General features: G+C 40.3%; 1 protein-coding gene across 9 annotated transcripts in view; it reads left to right on the top strand.

The window, feature by feature from the left end:
- Positions 1–20,140, top strand: part of ADGRL1 (adhesion G protein-coupled receptor L1) — a 631,260-nt gene that overhangs the window by 562,756 nt on the left and 48,364 nt on the right. For all 9 annotated transcript variants that reach the window (XM_073622453.1, XM_073622449.1, XM_073622454.1 and 6 more), the window contains 8 exons: positions 3,265–3,303; positions 8,279–8,462; positions 13,193–13,315; positions 15,032–15,237; positions 16,509–16,679; positions 16,972–17,181; positions 17,289–17,509; positions 19,394–19,460. In XM_073622453.1, the coding sequence (XP_073478554.1) occupies positions 3,265–3,303; positions 8,279–8,462; positions 13,193–13,315; positions 15,032–15,237; positions 16,509–16,679; positions 16,972–17,181; positions 17,289–17,509; positions 19,394–19,460 (1,221 nt within the window). The remainder of the gene's footprint in view (positions 1–3,264; positions 3,304–8,278; positions 8,463–13,192; positions 13,316–15,031; positions 15,238–16,508; positions 16,680–16,971; positions 17,182–17,288; positions 17,510–19,393; positions 19,461–20,140) is intronic.

The raw sequence follows: 20,140 nt of genomic DNA, 5'->3' as shown, positions 1-20,140 counted from the left end.
AAACAGATACAGTCAAGGCATGCTGTAAATGACAACTGTCACAGTTGGTTGTGCTCTCAACAGAACTATCAAGCCTTCAAATGACTGGTGTCATCACTGATCACATTTGAAGCACCATGGCAACTGCTGATCAAACAGAGGCTAAGATGGCAGCTTCCTTGGTTTTCTTAGGTTCCGTTTCTGAGTATCAGAAAGGTTTAATTGCCAGTGCAGCCCAATGCCCTGTACACACGATAGGATTTTCCAATGAAAAATGTGTGATAGGACCTTGTTGTCGGAATTTCCGACCGTGTGTAGGCTCCATCACACATTTTCCATAGGAATTTCCGACACACAAAGTTTGAGAGCTTGCTATAAAATTTTCCGTCAACAAAATCCATTGGCGGAAATTCCGATTGTGTGTACACAAATCCGACGCACAAAGTGCCACGCATGCTCAGAATAAATTAAGAGACGAATGCTATTGGCTACTGCCCCGTTTATAGTCCCAACGTATGTGTTTTACGGCACCGCGTTCAGAACGATCGGGTTTTCCAACAACTTTGTGCAACCGTGTGTATGCAAGACAAGTTTGAGCCAACATCTGTCGGAAAAAATCCATGGATTTTGTTGTCCGATCCTGTGTACAGGGCATTAGTCTTAAAGTATAAATACACTGCATCTAAGCACCGCAAACTTAAATTTTTTTTTTTTAAATTTCAAAGCAAACTCTCCATCCATCCACGTCTCCATGCTTAGTTTTGCTGAGAAATCACTTTTAAAAAAAACACTCCCCTAGCATTTCTGGTCGTGACCATCTTGAGTAAGAGCAGACGATTCATGTAGAAATTACTTTATGGAATCCATCTGCACTTAGCTCAGGCGTGCATGCAGGAGGGTGTGATTAACTGAGAAAACCCCTCCTCCTCTCCTGAAGATTCCTGGGATGTATGACATAATTTGCATAGGCCAGAAACCAGGAAGTAACTGAAGAAATGTAAAAAAAAAAAATTTAAAACAAGTAAATATAATATACTATCCTATCGATATACTAATGCCAAATCAAAAAAAAATTATACTGCGCTGTCCCTCAAATTAACCTTCAAAACAGTATGTCTGTGAAAAACAAAAACATATTTGTGCTGCTGCAACCACAAATGTGAGACAACCCCCACCTCAAATAGCTAATATGGAATAGGCTGCGCTGCTTAATAAGTGAACGTGATCATGATAGATTAGTATGACCAAACCAAGAACATTCCTAGTGATGAACAACACTAAAAATAAATGTAAAAAATTATAAACAAAACAGATAGGTGAATGCTGTTAGAACAGTGTAGACAGCACGATTCAAATATTGGATAAATGAACAAGATAAAAAATGGAAACTCAGAATCAAGGACCAAATATTGCTAATAAGTCCATATGATCAACAAACAGTCCTTATGGGAAAATCAACTTTTCTGGTGAAGGGACAGAGAAAATTGAGTACTACAATCAAATCAAGTCTGGTGAAGGGAGAAAGCACCAATCTTGAAACAAAGTGAGGATATGCACAGAAATGTCTCCCTGGGGAGCGTGATGGTATAGGAAGTTCCTCCACCTCAGACAAAAACGCCCCTTACCGGATAGTTAGATCTCCTGTCACAGAGATCGTGCAAGCGAGTGGCTGTATCCCCCAGCCACTGGGTCTCTGTTGAGAAGTATCTTAAGGTCCCCGCTCAGGAGTTCCCCACTCAGGAGTTCCACAGGATTAGGGTATTAATGCTCAGATCCCAAAAATAGATGAAAACAGAGATGCTCCATAGCGTAATACAGTTGTGGTTTATTTAAATTAAAAGATATAAGAAATGCACTTACAGTATAACAGGTAAAAAACGCCTTTAAAAACAATGTAAGCCGGCCGGCTCGCAGCTGCTGCCCGTGTCTTCCGGGATCAGCGTGGTGTGGTGGTGACGTCAGCACGCCGCTCCTCCCTACGCCGTTTCGACAAATCTGTCGTCTTCCTGGGGTACGGGCGGCGTGCTGACACACCACCTAAATAGGTCCAATACAAGGCATAGGAGACGCCCCCTTCTGAGATCAAGGCATCCGAAGCAGTCGCCGCCATATTTGAGTTGGGCGACCGGGACTTAAATTAGTTAATGTTGATTAAGAGAGTGAAGTTAAATTAAATTGGTTAAAAATAAATGATCATTTATAATGATTAATGAACGTCTTACAGCAATTTTACTGGACAAACAATGTTCTTTTGACGAGATATGGAAACCTTGGATAGATTATTTATCGAACTGTTTATAATCAATTCTCTATTGCTTGCATATTGTGTACTCCCCCCCCCCCCTTTTTATTTTATTTATTTATTTATTTATTTATTTTAGTATTTTCAATTGTTCTCTTTTCTTATTTCTCTTTTTTGAACTTTTCTTCACTGCTTTTTGGAGATGTCTTTCTTAAGATTTAAATTTATATTGAAGATATGATCTTTTAGAGTTGGATCCTTTTTAACAGTCATTTAGATACACTCTGTATATGTAATATTTATGCTTAAGATTCTTTATAGTTAATTCAACAACATTGTTGTTTATTTTTGACCATCTCGTATTTATATGACTGTAATTCTTCCTTTCTATCTGATATACCAATAAAGACTATTGAAATAGAGAGTGAAGTTCCACTTTAAGACCATTTGCAAGTAAAGGAACTCATAGCTCTTTGGATGATTGTAAACCAATTTTTTTTGATTTTGAATTAAATTCTGAAGAGATTCTTAAAAATATCAGCATGAAACTTGGCTAATCAGTCTATCAGCTGTGTTTGTTTTTTTCGAAGTGGTCGCTACTGTTTCCGTCATGCAGAAGATGCCTGCTAGGTCACGCTCTCATGATACTAGTGTGTACACAGATCTAACAATAAGTTTGTTTAACCTTTGAATTGCAGAGGCCCCTTCGTTCTCAATATAGTAACTATGGCCAGCTTAAGATTCTTACAACTTGTGTCACTGACAGGAGGCTCAAGTATCTGCTCTACAGTGTGTGAGCTTAGTAACACAATGGGAGCGCAGTAGGGTCTGTGACAAGCTCAGTCCTGTAGGAATGATGATTAAGCCTATTAAGTCCATTAGCTCTGAGCGAAGTTCAGTATCATGGCAACAGCCAGCTTTGAGCAGAGCCATATAGATTTTACCGATCCACATCTAGCTTTATGATTGTCATTGGCAGCTTCGTGAGTTACAGGTTTGGAAGGGCTGTCTGCCACCGCTCACCCTCCATGTTTGTTTTACAGATGCACAGGAGAGAAAGGACCTGCAAGGACTATATTAAGGTAACTGCAGAATCCCTCCCTGCCACCTAAAAAAAAAAAATAATAATAATAAATAATTAACAAAATGGAAAGTAAATAAACAGGGGAGAAATCCTAATCAAATCAATATTTGGTGTGACCACCCTTTGCCTTCAAAACAGCATCAGTTCTTCTAGGTACACATGCACACAGTTTCTGAAGGAACTAGGCAGGTGGGTTGTTCCAAGTAGACATGTGCACTGCCAAAAAATTTGTTCGTTTTTGTTTCATTCGTTTGTTTTTTTTTTTCATTTTTTGGGTCATTCATTATGATCGCAATTCGTACATTCGTACATTCGAACATTCGAACATTCGTACATTCGTAAATTCATAAATTTGGACATTCAGAAATTCGTACATTCGAACACTCGTACATTCGTAAATTCATAAATTCGTACATTCTTACATTGGAACATTCGTACATTCGTAAATTCATAATTTCGTACATTCAGAAATTCGTACATTCAGAAATTCGTACATTCGTACATTCGAACATTCGTACATTCATAAATTCATAAATTCATACATTCTTACATTCGAACATTCGTACATTCGTAAATTAATAAATTCGTACATTCAGAAATTCGTACATTCGCACATTTGTACCAATGTGCAAATGTACGAATTTCCGAATGTACGAATTTATGAATTTCGTACATTCAGAAATTCGTACATTCAGAAATTCGTACATTCGTACATTCGACCATTCGTAAATTCATAAATTCGTACATTCAGAAATTCGTACATTCGCACATTCGTACCAATGTGCGAATGTACGAATTTCCGAATGTACGAATTTATGAATTTCGTACATTCAGAAATTTGTACATTCAGAAATTCGTACATTCAGAAATTCGTACATTCGTACATTCGAACATTCGTACATTCGTACATTCGGAAATTCGTACATTCGCACATTCGTACATTCGTAAATTCATACATTCGTAAATTCGTAAATTAGAAAATTTGTATATTCGTAAATTCGTACATTTGAAAATGAGAAAATTCGGAAATTTGTACATTCGAAATTTGAAAATCGAAAAACCCAAAAATTCTAAAATCTGAAATAGTAACTAACTATTAAATTATAGGTATTGCAATTTCCTTTTAAATTTGGCTGTTAGTGAACGTAACAAATACGAATTATCTGAAATAACAAATGCTGCATCTAAACAAATGGAACGGAACACATTAATAATAATAATAAAAAGTTTTTTTTATTATTATTATTATTGTTATTTATTATTATTAATTCATTACGTTCCATTCGTTTGGATACGGCATTCGTTATTTCTGATAATTCGTAACTTCGGATAAATTTGTAATTGTTACGATCACAGCCAAATTTGAAAGGAAATTACAATACCTATAATTTAATAGTTAGTAATAGTTAAGTAATTATTAGTTAATTATTATTGCAGATTTACAAATTTACAAATTTACCAATTCACTAATTTACTAATTTACCAATTTACTAATTTACGAATGTACGAATCTACGAATGTACAAATGTACCCATTTACACATTTACGAATGAATGAATTTACAAATGTACACATTTACGAATGCACGAATGTACGAATTTACAGATTTTTCGAACATTCTAATTTACAAATATTCGGAAAAATTCGTTAGACGGGTTTTCGTTAATTCGGATATTTCCGAATTGACAAATTTGTTGAAATTCGTTAAAAAGCGAATTCGGAACGAAATGAATTGCACATGTCTAGTTCCAAGACACAGATCTTCTGTGGATGTAGGCTGCCTCAAATCCTTCTGTCTCTTCATGTAATTCCAGACAGACTCCATGATGTTGAGATCTTGGCTTTGTGTGGGCCAAACCATCGCTTCCAAGGACTCCTTATTCTTTTTTACAATGAAAGATAGTTCTTAACCGCTGCCATAGCGTCCACCGCACATTTACTGCGGCAGGGCGGCCCGCCTGTGTGAAACTACGTACCCACTCCCACTGTGATTGGATACAGCGGGAGCCAATCAGCGGGTCCGGTGGAGGCGGTGTTCGCAAGGACCCGCCAATCATTGACAGGAGAGGCAGAACGGCGGTCTGCCTATGTAAACAAGGCAGACCGACGTTCTGTCAGAAATGAAGATGGAGATCTTGTGTTTCTGCTAAGCAGGAACACAGATCTCTCTCGTCCTCCAGTTAAGCCATCCCCCACAGTTAGAAAGCACTCCCTAGGAGCACACTGAAAGTGATTGTAAAGGCTCTTTTTTTATTTTTTTAAATAACAAACATATCATACTTACCTCCACTGTGCAGCTCGTTTTGCACAGAGTGGCACCGAACATTCTCTATGTACAAGGAAAAGGCGCAAAAAAACTGGAAAATATCTAGCAACATCACAATAGGCAGCAAACAATTTTAGAAACTACAATGTTAAAAGATACATGTGCAATGTAAAAAGGAAAAATCAGCATGAATAGTCTGGAAAAAAAAAAAAAAAAAAACTGGAAAATATCTAGCAACATCACAATAGGCAGCAAACAATTTTAGAAACTACAATGTTAAAAGATACATGTGCAATGTAAAAAGGAAAAATCAGCATGAATAGTCCATTAAAAGTCCATGTAACAAATCTATGTAAAAAGGGATAAGTGTATAGTCCACAAGCAGGGCTGCCTTCCAGGGAACTGAAACCAAGCTCCAGAATCTATAGAAAAAACACAAGGAAGGGAGGCGCCTCTGGGTGTAGTATAAAAGGCTGTTTTAATTGTTAAAAGCAATGTACAAACAACTCATATTTTAATAGTGTAAACAAAGCATCTAGGAAGCCAGAGGAATGATCCATCATGGGGCAGTTCATCTAGTGAGTCACAGTGGTGCTGGCAGGTCTGCGTGTAGCTCCTGGTATACCGCTAATGCCGGCCGCGGTGATGATGAAAATCCAGGTGAGGCTTGGAACGCAGATGGAGGGCAAGCGCCACGTGGCGTGCAATTGTCGGAGGTTCCTCTGAGCTTGATGAAGGAGCGCGGCTACCAGAATATCGTAGCCCGTACGCTCAAGAAACGCGTCACGGCCCTTTGACGTCACAGCCTGTGCGCTTGCCCTCCATCTGCGTTCCAAGCCTCGCCTGGATTTTCATCATCACCGTGGCCGGCATTAGCGGTATACCAGGAGCTACACGCAGACCTGCCAGCACCACTGTGACTCACTGGATGAACTGCCCCATGATGGATCATTCCTCTGGCTTCCTAGATGCTTTGTTTACACTACTAAAATGTGAGTTGTTTGTACATTGCTTTTAACAATTAAAACAGCCTTTTATACTACACCCAGAGGCGCCTCCCTTCCTTGTGTTTTTTCCACCGAACATTCTCTTCTGGGGTCCCTTGGTGGCTCTTGCGGCTCCTCCCTGCATCAGATAACCCTGTAGGAGAAGCTCTCTTCTGGGGGGGTTACCTTGTGGGCGCGCTCCCGAGTCCAGCATTTGCATCTATAGACACGAATGCCAGACACGGCCCCGCACCCCGGTGCCTGCGTCATTGGATTTGATTGACAGCAGCGGGAGCCAGTGGCTGCGTTGCTATCAATCTATCCAATCAAGAGCCAAGAACCCTGGGCAGAGGAAGAGCGCGTCTCCGGCGTGTGAAATTCCAGGGCTCGGGTAACTAAAATGGGGGGCCGGTCACTGCCAGGTGTTTTTTCACCTTAATGCATAGGAAGCATTAAGGTGAAAAAACACGAGGGTTTACAACCCTGCTATGCGGGTGCACTGTTTGCCACCCCCCCCCCAAAAAAAAAATTACCGCCAGCTGCCACTGCTGGAGAGATAGAGGTGATGGCTGTATTTTAACTTGAACCACAAATTGCCTTATGACTCTTCTCAGCAATTGTGTACCACCCAGCCTCTACAGTTCCACTGCTACAGTATAGCTGCAAGAGCATTTACGTGCAGACCTGGCAAGTGAAAATTGCATCTACTCATGAGCCCTTTATCTCTTTAAAGAAGTTTATTTGGAGATAATTAGGCTCAGTTCACACTGCCGCGACTTCGGATTAGACTTGTGAGACCCCAAGTCACATGACATGTGAAATCCTATGTTAGTCAATGAGAACTGTCTTAATTAACACTATTGAAGGTGCTCGGACTTTAGAAAAGGTTCCAAGGTGCAGTATAGCTGGAAGAGCATTTACGTGCAGACCTGGCAAGTGAAAATTGCATCTACTCATGAGCCCTTTATCTCTTCAAAGAAGTTTATTTGGAGATAATTAGGCTGGGTTCACACTGCCGCAACTTTGGATCAGACTTGTGAGACCCCAAGTCACATGACACGTGAAATCCTATGTTAGTCAATGAGAGCTGTCTTAATTAACACTATTGAAGGTGCTCGGACTTTAGAAAAGGTTCCAAGGTGACTTCTATCTAACTTGTGCCCATAGACTTTAATGGAAGCTGCCTCCAAGTCACATCCTCATCTATATCGATGTGATTTGGATCCAGCATTACAAGAAGATTACCCAGGCATTCCCTGAAAGTCGCTTCAAAGTAATACTCAAGTCACATCAAGTCACCAGCAAGTTCTACGGCATGGCATTGGAGCCAAACTTGTGCTGGCCTTCTGTTTTTTCAGTGTATTGATGCACGTTGCACTTTGCTGACAGGCAGATATCATGCGTTGTGTCGTGTTGTGCTGAAAAAAGTAGAGCTTGCTCTACTTTTTTTCCCACCCCAAACCAGCGCATATCAATGCAGTTCACTAGTGTGACCTGCTTCCATTTACATTATTTTTTACCTTATTTTTTTCAGGCCTCGCACTTTCATGCATTGAAAAAAATGTGCCAACGTATCTGGTGGAGGCAGTTGTAATAGAGTTTTCATTATCTCTGACGCCCATTTTATACGCAGTCATGTTTTGTGTGTGTGTATTTTCTATGGAACAAGCAGGTCTTGCACAATCAGTCATACTTAGCTTGCATATGTTTTTCATTTAAAGGCGGTGGTGGAAACAGTAGATAACCTCTTACGCCCAGAAGCATTACCCTCATGGCGAGATATGAATGCCACCGAGCAGGAGCATGCCGCTACCATGTTACTGGACATATTGGAAGAAGGAGCTTTTCTAGTAGCTGACAATGTCAAAGAGCCTGCCCGCTTTCAGACCGCTCGGACTAATGTCGGTAAGCCTGCTAAAAGCCCAAGATTATTCTTATTTTTACATTTCCTTCTAACAAATTTGTTGGTGTGCATACTTCCATTTCTCAGTTATACTGTATATATATCATTATTTTCTGTTTTCATTCTGTTTTATTTTTTGTCTTTGGGATAAAAAAAAAAAAAAGTAAGTTGTACTCCATGTTGTTCCACACTACAGAGCATTAATTAGTATATCTAGAGACTAACCTTATTTTTTATTTTTTGAGAGTAGGGATTAGAATCCCTGTCAAATCTGCATTGTTGCCTGTACCCTCCTGGGTAATGACCAGTGTTAATTTTGACTTAAATTTTCAATTTCAATTTAGCCATAGTCTTTTGACTAAAATACCATTTTAGCTTTAGTCGTTTTTTAGTCTTCTGAATTGTTTTAGTTTTAGTTGTATTTTAGTCAATTTCCACATATAGGCAAATAATACAATTCCCACACTGGTTCATACCATGCACTGCAGTTATACTCAACCATGTTTCTCTTTTGGGTTGGAATTACCCCATTCCTAAATGGTCCTTGAAATTTTTCACTTGCAGAGCTGGTATCAAAGGCCTAGGTCCTACAATTTCAGCAACTTGAGGTTTGGCCAAAAGAATGTTTTTGGAATGTTTCCAATACCTTATCTTTATGGACCTTTTTTGTGCACTGGTGCGCAATCATGTTGGAACAGGAAGGGGACATCCCCAAACTGTTCCCACAAAGTTGGGAGCATGAAATTATCCAAAATATCTTGGTATGCTGACGCGTTAAGAGTTTCACTGGAACTAAGGGGCCAAGCCCAACCCCTGAAAAACAACCCCACACCATAATCCCCCCTCCACCAAGTGATTTGGACCAGTGCACAAAGCAAGGACCATAAAGACATGGATGAGTGAGTTTGGAGTGGAGGAACTTGACTGGCCTGCACAGAGTCCTGACCTCAACCCGATAGAACACCTTTGGAATGAATTAGAGCGGAGACTGCGATCCTGGCCTTCTTGTCCACATCATTGCTTGACTTGACAAATACGCTTCTGGAAGAATGGTTAAACATCCCCATAGACACACTTCTAAACCTTGTGGACAGCCTTCCCAGAAGAGTTGAAGCTGTTATGGCTGTAAAGGGTGGGCCAACTCAATATTCAACCCTACGGACTAAGACTGGGATGCCATTAAAGTTAAAGCCGAGTTCCACCCATATTATAAAAATTTAACTCACTAGGTACATTCCTGCAAGCTGAACAACATTTGGCGATTTTTTTTCTTTACTTACTCTGTGTCGCTTGTTGCTAGGGTGTCTTGTGTATTCTGCCTCCTTCGTTATTTCCTGCAGCGCTTCTGCTCCTGGGAGATGTGTGTCATCGTTCCCAGGAGTCAGTGGGCATTAACGCAGGATTTCATTGTCTTATTTCAAAAAAGGAAGGGGGCGGGCACTTCCTCCGACGCCGCCCATTGTGATGGTAACCCGAGACAATCCCCGTGCTGCACCCTGTGTGTAATGCGCATGCGCAAGATCAGGAGGTGCATGCTGGGTATCCAGCAGCACCATATCCTGGAAAAGAGCTCTAGTGGGCTTCACATGCCCACAATCCAGATGGACCCACGCAGCACAGAAAAGACAAAGATTAGGGGAAAAAAAAAATGTAATACAACGGCGGATTTAGTAAGAACATCTATTAGAGAACTTGATTAATACCAGTAGAACAGGAGCCTTTAGAAAAAAAAGTGGGTGGAACTGCGCTTTAATTTGCATGTAAAGGCAGGCGTCCCAATACTTTTGGTAATAAAGTGTAAGGCTCCTATTGCTCCAAGGTAGTAGTGCTATACCACTAAACCACTGTGCTGATTATATATTATATTAGGTAGAGTGTAGGTCACATTGAGTTAATGGAGGAATGGAGGAATAGGTGTTCAGGCTGGAGTGGACACTAGATGGTATGCTCAGCTGTTAAACCTCCCAAGTGATTGGTTGCAGAGGCTACTTTGGTGATTCCTCTTTTGCGCTGAGACCAGACAGCACTTTTGGGGACACCTTCATTTTTAGTTTGTTACTAGGGCTAACTACCCTGTATACGCACAGCCAGCCAACAACTACATATCACTATTGTTAAAACATCAGTGGTGTCCTCAGCTGGTGGGCGGGACACCCTTTGTGTCGTGTCCTAGGTGCGGAAACATTTAGTCCCTCAGTGATAGCAGAGGCTTTTCAGTTTTTGAACTCCATTGGCAAACCATTCCACCCCCTCAAAGCTTTTAAATTGGATGCAAAAGAATGCGGATCAAGGAATAACACAACAGATTAAGTACCTCACTACCAGCCCCTGAAGAAGAGGTCACAACACTGATAAAACCTCGGGCTCTACTGTACAACTTTTCCTCTTGCTGGAACAGTTTTTGTGGGGATAAGTATATCGTTGTAATCTGTCTTACATTATTGCTGTATCATTACCATTGTGCATTCAGCATCCGCTTTTTCTTTGTTTTTTATTGATTGTCATGTCTTTTTTAACTTTTTGATTAATAAAATACGCATTTATTATTATTAATATTTTGTCTATATTGCCTTGAGACTCCTGCCCTCTAAAGTCCCATCAAGAGGAAATCCCCCATTGTGTATCTGTATATAGGGATGTGGGCAAGGTGTCTCTTTCCATCAAGTCCCGGTCACTAACCCATGTTTAGGTGTTGTGTTTATGACAGTTGACATCTTATTTCATGTGTACGATTGGATTTTTTTGGGAAAGGGATTTACAAGTTTTTGTTTTAAGTTTCTATATTAGGTGATGAAATAAAGTATATGTTTAGCTAAATTCCATTACACTATTTCCATTTTTGTTGATACTATTGATTTGGGAATTGGCATTCATTCAACGCTGATATACTGTATGTGTAATTTACTGTTGGTGTGGCATGTGGAGCTTTTTTAGTTTTCTCCTGATATATCTTTGTATGCTGTCTCTCTCGTTGATGGAAGTATATCTGTAAACTCTTAAACTCTTTGTGCTGGAAATGTATTTGTTTTCTGTTTCTTTCTCCCTCTCAGTTCTGGATGTGCCATGGTGATCTCTATTAATCTCCTTGGTGCTGAAGAAGTGTTTGCAAACTCTATATTTCGATTCTTCGTTTCTCGGGGGCATATCTTCAAATTGTTTGAACTTTTCCTAGAAATTATGATTCAGTTTACTAGCATAATTCATCCAACGCAGACAAGTTGTAGAAAAAAAAAATATTTGTTGAAGAGCAGAAATGAAGAAAGTTCTTAAAAAACGAGTTAAACAAAAAGCAATTCCGGTTGATCATTTTCCCAGAGCCAGAAGATAAGAACGGCACAGAACTTCACAAAGCTTCAGAACTTTTCTATAGGACATATTGGATTTCTCGGGATCTATTGTGTTAAACTGACCCCAGTGATATCTAAAAAAAAAATGGAACATCCATAAGTTGTTAAATACACAAACAGGAGTCTATGGATTCAGGTTGAAAAGTACTAAAAACTGCAAATTTCCTCTGTAACACTCAATATCCTCTGCAGGTGCATTGCTGGGATTGTAAAAGACCTGGGCACCTTTCGGGACCCCAAGTAGAGTAATAATTGCTTTAACAGTGCAAGAGGTTTAAAGGGGCATGCTTAAAAAAACCTGAGCCTCCTTGTAGCCATAAAATATGCTTTGATTGCTGTGTCACAAGCAAAAAGTCTCAAAGACATGTTTCAACTTTAGTACAATCTTTTTTATAAAATGAAAAGCTTCCCATTAAATATACTTTTGTACACTGAAACTCGACAAAGACCTAACACTTTGTCTGAGCCTAGCTTAAAGGATAATTTTACAGGAATAGTCAGGGCCAGCTTAGCGACCAGCAACTGTGTCCAGAAGTATGTAATGTACATTATAGCACAGGAGTGCTGCAATGCAGAGTGTTTCAGAGTGCATAAAACACAGAAAGTGGAGAGGTCAGAGTGTGGAGTGCAAAATGAAGGAAGTGCAGGGGTCAGGGGAATACCCAAACAAAAATGCAAAAATTCCCACCTCCTCCCACTACAAGAAATGTCCCCCTTGCTGGAATCCCCCACACAATCTTTGTCCCCTCAACAACCTAACAACCTAAAAAAAAAACCCACCCCCCCAAAAAAAATCCTCACCCCTCTCAATCCCCTCTCCTAGCAAAAATTCTTCTTCCTCCTCAAATCCCCTCTCCCAGGACAAATCACTGCCCCCCCCCCCCCGGATCCCCCCAGTACTAGACTCCAAACCCCCGTCCCACAAAACAGAAAAATCCATAGCACAAATTCTTCCCAAACTCACTTCCAGGAATAATTGCCCCCTCCCCCCCAAATTCCCCCTAGAAAAATCACCTCTAACCCCCAAATACCTCCTCCTAGGACAAATTCTCTTCCCACAAGCACAAATCCTCTTCCCTCAAGCACAAATTAACCCCCCCCCCCAAAAAAAAAAAAAAGAACAAATCTCTTCTTCCTGCAGAAATCTTCTTAACCCTCAAATCTACCTTCCTGCACAAATCCAAAAATTAAATTTTCTATCTCCTGTCTCGGAAGTGTTTCTGGCTATGATAACTGGCTTGTCTCTCACCGATGGAGGTCTGTGAGATAATACTCTCTCTCGTAATAGTGGAGATGTCTCTGTGTGATCTCTATAGCATTGTCCCCTCTCCTAATGTTGGTGATGTTTATGCCTTATCTACACTTCTCTCTGTCTCCTCTCTTAGTGCTCGAGGTGTCAGTGGTGAACACAGAGGGTCCTGTTTCTGAGCTGGTTTTCCCCCAGGACAATCACAGTGTGAGTTCCATCCAGCTTTCGGCCAACTCTATCAAGCAGAACAGTCGAAATGGTGAGATCCCTTTCTCAGGCTTACCACTGCATTTTTAGTTATATGAATGTATGTAAACCCTAACAATGATTTTGTTTTGTCTGCTCCCTTGTGGTATGTTAAATATATCATTGAAAGCGTTTTTGTTATATTTGTTCCAAAATCACCAGCTAGAAATCCATTGGGCTTACGATATCCTGCTGTTAAATCCCAAGCAGAGGTTTTAGATCTGCCCAGTGCACCTCTGTGAACTACAGAATGCCTCTCACTTATTTATAGAGATGAAGAGGGGTGGTCTGTAGCTTTAACACATTTCCTGTCCTAGGAACACTCTATAGCAGTGGTCTCCAAACTGGCCTGGGGACCAGATGCGGCCCTTTGCTTGTCTTTAACTGGCCCTTGGGGCACTATTCCTCCCACCGATGCCAACAATGGGACACTACTCTTCCCACTGACACCAACAATGGGACACTATTCCTCCCATTGACACCAACAATGGGACACTATTCCTCCCACTGACACCAATAATGGAGCACTATTCCTCCCACTGACACCAACAATGGGGCACTATTCCTCCCACTGACACCAACAATGGGGCACTATTCCTCCCACTGACACCAATAATGGAGCACTATTCCTCCCATTGACACCAACAATGGGACACTATTCCTCCCACTGACACCAATAATGGAGCACTATTCCTCCCACTGACACCAACAATGGGGCATTATTCCTCCCACTGACACCAATAATGGAGCACTATTCCTCCCACTGACACCAACAATGGGGTACTATTCCTCCCAAAGACACCAATGATGGTGCACTACTCCTCCCACTGACACTAACAATGGGGCACCATTCTTCCCACTGACACCAAAGATGAGGCACTACTCCTCACCCGCATACCAAAGATGGCATTGTTTTTTCCCTCTGGTGCCAGGACATTTTCTATAGCCAACAGTCTGGCCTCCTTAAAGTCTGACGGACAGTAAACTGGCCCTATGTTTAGCATGTTTGGAGACCCCTGCTCTGTGGAATCAGTACGGAAAGTGAGCTTTGTCACCCCAGGACAGGAAGTGTTTTACTGAATCTCCTGGTGAAAATAATATAAAAACCCTGAACAAAGAAATCCAGTGTAGCCACCACATCTAAAAACTGGTGAGCTACAATATATATTACATTTTTGTTCTTGGGTTTAGATATACTTTAATCATGGTCAACTTTGGAGAAGTTAAAAGAGAGAGTGAGACGTCAAAGCAAAAGAGGCAAACTACAGCTGGGATCTCACTACCAAAGTCTCTAAGACATTTAAAAAAAAAAGCATGTGATTCAACTGATTAACATCTACCAAAAGCTAATGTATCTGATTCGGGTGGACCGATCGTTGAATAAATTAAATGAATGAAATGACCCAAATTAATTGGCTTTAAAAGGAAATGCAGATCAGCAGTACAAAAAAGTGATTCATTAAACATACAAGTAGGTTGGAGGAGCTGGTCAGTTCAGTCTAGAAGCCAGGAGGCGTTTCTAAGAAGAAAGAGAACATATGCTTCCACTTGTAGCAATAGAAAAGGCTTTACAAAGTTGTGAGCAGATGCAATTATCAGAAGCATGGGTTGTTTGACTTCTGGGATTTGTACAGCCCTGATGTAATCTCTCAAAAACGGGTACTGGTATTTGTGGTAGGTGAGTTTATTGTATCTTCTGACATGATTGTATAGTATGTCTTTTCTGCAGGAGTGGTGAAGGTGGTATTTATCCTCTACAACAATCTCGGTCTCTTCTTGTCAACGGAAAATTCTACTGTACGTTTTGGGGGAGAGAGTGGCTCTACTGGACACTCACTGGTCGTAAACTCACAAATAATTGCTGCTTCAATGAATAAGGAGTCTAGCAGAGTGTTCTTGGTGGAACCCGTTATCTTTACCTTACCTCACTTACAGGTAATAGCAAAGACACATGCAAATAGGGAATTGCACCTAAAACAAGCTAAACTACTTATTATAAAATGCCAAGATCAATATATTAAAGAACAAAAAAGAAAAGGGCAAAGGTCCTCATTCACTGACCACATTTAGATGAAATAAAACACGTCTTTCAGGTTCATCCATTCATTATTTAAGACCTGATTTTGAGCCTATCAATCTAAAAATAACCCACAATTTAATACATTGAAGGTTTCTTTTACATATACTTGGTTTGCTGAAAATTTTGTAAAAAGATTGTATGGTGGAGAAGGATATGATGTATGGAAGATAAGCTACAATGGTACATTAGATCCTACTTATGAAGCGAGGCGGATAGGGTATAAGTGAAGTAAACCTCACATTTGCTTGGGGAGCATAAATTAAGCATGGAGTGAAAATCAAAGTCTATCTTTCTCTTCAAGTTAGGACATAATATTGCCAAATGGTATGTTCATCCACAAAAATGATTGCATGAATATATTATTCCGTATGTGTAGAGGTACAGCGGAGTGTGGATTGAACTGAATATGAATTTCAATATTTAGCAGGCTTTATAGATTAGAGGTAGATTTAATGTCAGTGAGTAATCCATAAAAGTTGGGGTGTTTTTAATTGTTCAGAGGGGCAGTTTTTATGTTTGATTTGTAAGATATACTAATATACTAATATGTTTAGTTGAGTAGAATGAAGTGTAAGTGTAAGGTGGTTCAAGCTGAGTAGAAAAGAAAATAGGCTAGTTGAAGATCCGATTAGAAGAGTAGAATGAAGGATGTTTTGGTGATCGGATCTTTCTCAGGAATAGAAATAGTTATAGTGGTTTAAGTAGGCATACAAGAGCCACTACCTGACTCCTATTGCCAACCTTTGCCCCCATTTATACACCTTTCTAAAGCCAGAATTATGGCAGGATTGCTTTTTCTCAGTAGCTATGAGTGCCTCTAACTACTGCCATTGAAAATTGACAGTTTCAGATCTGTTGGATGTTCAAAGCAGTATCTCCAATCTGAGACTCTCACAGCTGTGGTGGACAGAAGGAGGGCCTGTTTTACTGGCTTCTAGTAGGTCTCCAGTATGTCATGTGTGGGGTAGGGAGAAGTTAAAAAGAATGCTTAGAAAAGCACCAGAACACACAAGTTATTGCTTCTCCTCTGGATTTTTTTGTAAATTCAGTGGTCAGTGTACGTCTGTTATAGCTGGAAGATAGAGTAAGCAAACTGTACCATTGCCTCTTTTCATTTGTCTTTCAGTCTAAAAACCACTTTAATGCCAACTGCACATTCTGGAATTACTCGGAGCGCTCCATGTTGGGGTACTGGTCGACGCAGGGCTGCCGTTTGGTCCATACCAACAAGACTCACACAACCTGTGCATGCAACCACCTCACCAACTTTGCTGTGCTAATGGCTCAGAGGGATATGGTGAGAGTGCCATGATTGTCATTTAGTCTGCTAATGAACTGAGTGCATTTTAACTGTCTTTTTGAAGTTATTGTATTTGGTGTATTACTCTATAATTTTTAATTTTAATCTTTTTTCCTTTTTTTTGATTGTCTGAATCATATTTTTGCCATTTCCTAGCATAAATTGTTGACTTCTGCTTCTGTCGCCACTACTGTCCTATCTGTAGCATTATTAGGTCTTTTCTTGATGGCTCTACAGCATCAACAATCTCATATCTGACAGTGTTCTTTTGCCTACTTGTGTTTCTCAGTACCCAGGTCATATAAATGATTTGCTGCTCTCTGTCATCTCATGGGTGGGAATTGTGATCTCTCTGGTCTGTCTGGGAATCTGTATCTCCACCTTCTGCTTCCTAAGAGGTCTTCAGACTGACAGGAACACCATCCACAAGAACTTGTGTATCAGCCTTTTCCTTGTCGAGCTTCTCTTCCTCACCGGTATTGACAAAACCCAGTATCAGGTGTGCATTGTCTTTCTATTAACTTCGTTCTCACTCCTGCTATATGAACAAGGCTGCTTAAACATTGTCCTGTTGCTTATTTTTGTTATACTATACATCTCTTTCAGGTGGTGTGCCCCATCTTGGCTGGTCTCTTACATTTCTTCAGTCTGTCAGCCTTCTCCTGGCTTTGTCTAGAGGGTGTGCAGCTTTATCTCATGCTAGTGGAGGTGTTTGAAACAGAGCACTCTCGTCGAAAGTACTACTACCTCTGTGGCTACGTCTTCCCAGCCCTCGTGGTGGGGATTTCAGCAGCTGTAGATTACAGAAGCTACGGCACAGATAAAGCGTGAGTGGACTACTGTCCTTCTAATATTGGGTCTATCTGAGAAATAGTAGCCAGCTAGGTTCCTCCTTTTCTTAATGTTTAACGGATGTACAAAAGTGTACCTTTTACTCTCTGACAAATATAGTGTCCCACTATATACTCATATCTGCCTGATTTTTTTTTTTAAACTGGCTTTTAAGTGGGAACCTTATCTGCCTTTTCTTATTGGTTTAATTTTTATTATAAGATGACCATTATCATCTGCATCTCTTTAATCTTCAAGACTCTTTAAGAGTATCTAAAAAAATAAAATAAAACATCTGTTGCAGAGGATGCCTGTAATTTGACTTTGTGAACCTTTGTGAATATTTTTTTCAATAAGGAAATCACAAAAAAGTGGAGTTTGGAAAGTGTTCTGTACACAGATAGTGCACGGAACACTCTTGGTTTCCATTGTTTAATGACGTTACATTTCTTTGGCAGCTCTAGAAAAATATAGCAAGCTAAAGAGTGAAATGCAAATGCTATTATTAAAGAATTAAAGTAAACTTGTGCTTTGGTCACACAGGGCAAATCAACCTATTCACCTAAATTTAGCCCTGCCAGCAGCACATACTTCCTTTCACTCCTCCGCTGCTCTGTATAGTCGCCAGTAATAGAGGAAAGTCCCATAAGTCACCATACTAGTAGCATAAAATATGGCTATGGACTCCTTCTGTGATAATGCTGATTAGCCCAGTGCTGTCATATGGAGTGGGTCACAAGCTTTTGCATTATTAAAAGTACTCTGTATTTCCTTTGGCTCCTGTAAATTAATTGAGCATTGGGGAGGCTAATGAATGGTAAGAATATGTTGGACGGAGAGGATGGAGGTTAAAGATTAATTTCAGGCATCAGCATGTTATGGATAGTTACATATGTCTAGCTTGGACGAAAATAACTATATATACAGTATATGACATTACATTGGTCCAGCTATGTATATGACATACCTGGCTGATGCTGCTGGTAGCTGATCTTTGCTTGCCTCTGGGTCCCATGCCAATCATCTGTCTTGCTGCATTCTGAGCACAGTAGGTCGGCCATTCAGCACAGGCAACTTTCGGAGAACGCTTTGCATCTTCTGAATGTATAAAAAGCATTCCCTTATTGGATGAGGTGGGGAGGTGACATCACACTCTCCACCTCGGCTAATCAGAGAATGCTTTGCATTCATTCAGATAATGCAAAGCAATCTCTGAATGGCACCCGTGTGCCTGTATTCATAAGACATCAGGCTGACCATTCCACATGGGATCCAGAAACAAGTGGAGATCACTGCGGTAGCAATGTCTTCTTAAGTGATTTCCAGCTTCCAGCATCATCTGCCAGGTATGTCATATACATATATATGTACATATATAACTGTAACTGTGTATAACATGCTGATGCCTCAAATTATTCTTTATAGCAATTACATTTCTTGCGTTACAATTGTGTATAATATATGTGTTTTATATTTTATTCTTGTGAAAATGGAGTTCTCCTTACGATGACCATGTGTGAACTTTCTTTACCAATGTTTACCTGCTTTTCTCATTCTAATAGGGCAATAGTCTATGTTTCCTCTTGACTATCTTATGTAGTTTATTGCCTGTCTCATATAGTTTAGCACTAGGTGCTAACTTTCTTCTTTTGTAATCAGTGTCTGACTATGGGTTCTCTGCTCTCTAACATTTATGTATCCTTCTTTTTCTCTGTCTTTGTGTCTGATACAATCTCTAGACATATACCTCGTTTTCTGTCTCTCTAGCTGACTTTGGGGAAGTGTGTTTATCTCTCATTAGCCAGCTATCTGGATGTGACTGTGTCTCTGCTCTTCTATCAGTGCCACTGACTGTTTTCCCATTTCTCTCTCTGTCACAGTTGCTGGCTGCGGGTTGATAATTATTTCATCTGGAGTTTTATTGGCCCGGTTTCCCTTGTTGTTGTGGTGAGTGATGATATTGTTGTCTTCGGCTTTCTCCTTCTCTTTAAGTCACTGTCTAATTCCCCCCCCCCCCCCGAACCTGCTCTGTCCCATGTGTGCTCCGATGTTGAGCTGCTGCACCATTTCCGGCTTCCTATAACATTCTGCAGCTGGGTTATAAAAGCAGAAGCAAGAAAACTGGAGTAAAGGTAGATAAATTATTTATATGCATCAGTCAGATCCTTTATTATTTTTGTTCATTTGGGTCTGATTGGTTGCTCTAGGCAGCATCCCCTTCTTTGTCCAGTTTTCATAAACTTTTTCTTCTGTCCTGCTACTACTACCAATGCTACTACTACCCCTACTACTCTTTGTACTGGATCTTGGCACTTTCCTGTTCTTTACAACACTCCAATCTACACTGTAATCACAATTTCTAAGCTGACCATACATGTACATGTGTCTGTGCATTACACATCTTTGGTAAATCTGGAGGGAAATGTTCTAATGTACAATAAGGCTGTAATGTGCAAGGCCAGCTTAAGAAGGACCAAAACTATAGAATAGGAGCCCAAAAAGGCAAGTACAGGACAGTGGACTAAATAAATCAACAGTATTATCTGTAGACTCAATGAACCTGATCTTTTCCTTGTTATGGACTTACCATAGTTTGTTCTGCACTATGCATCTATATGAAGGCAGCC

This window comes from Aquarana catesbeiana, linkage group LG03 (assembly GCF_042186555.1).
Source record: "Aquarana catesbeiana isolate 2022-GZ linkage group LG03, ASM4218655v1, whole genome shotgun sequence".
Taxonomy (NCBI): domain Eukaryota; kingdom Metazoa; phylum Chordata; class Amphibia; order Anura; family Ranidae; genus Aquarana; species Aquarana catesbeiana.
This window is presented reverse-complemented; position numbering and strand designations above follow the sequence as displayed.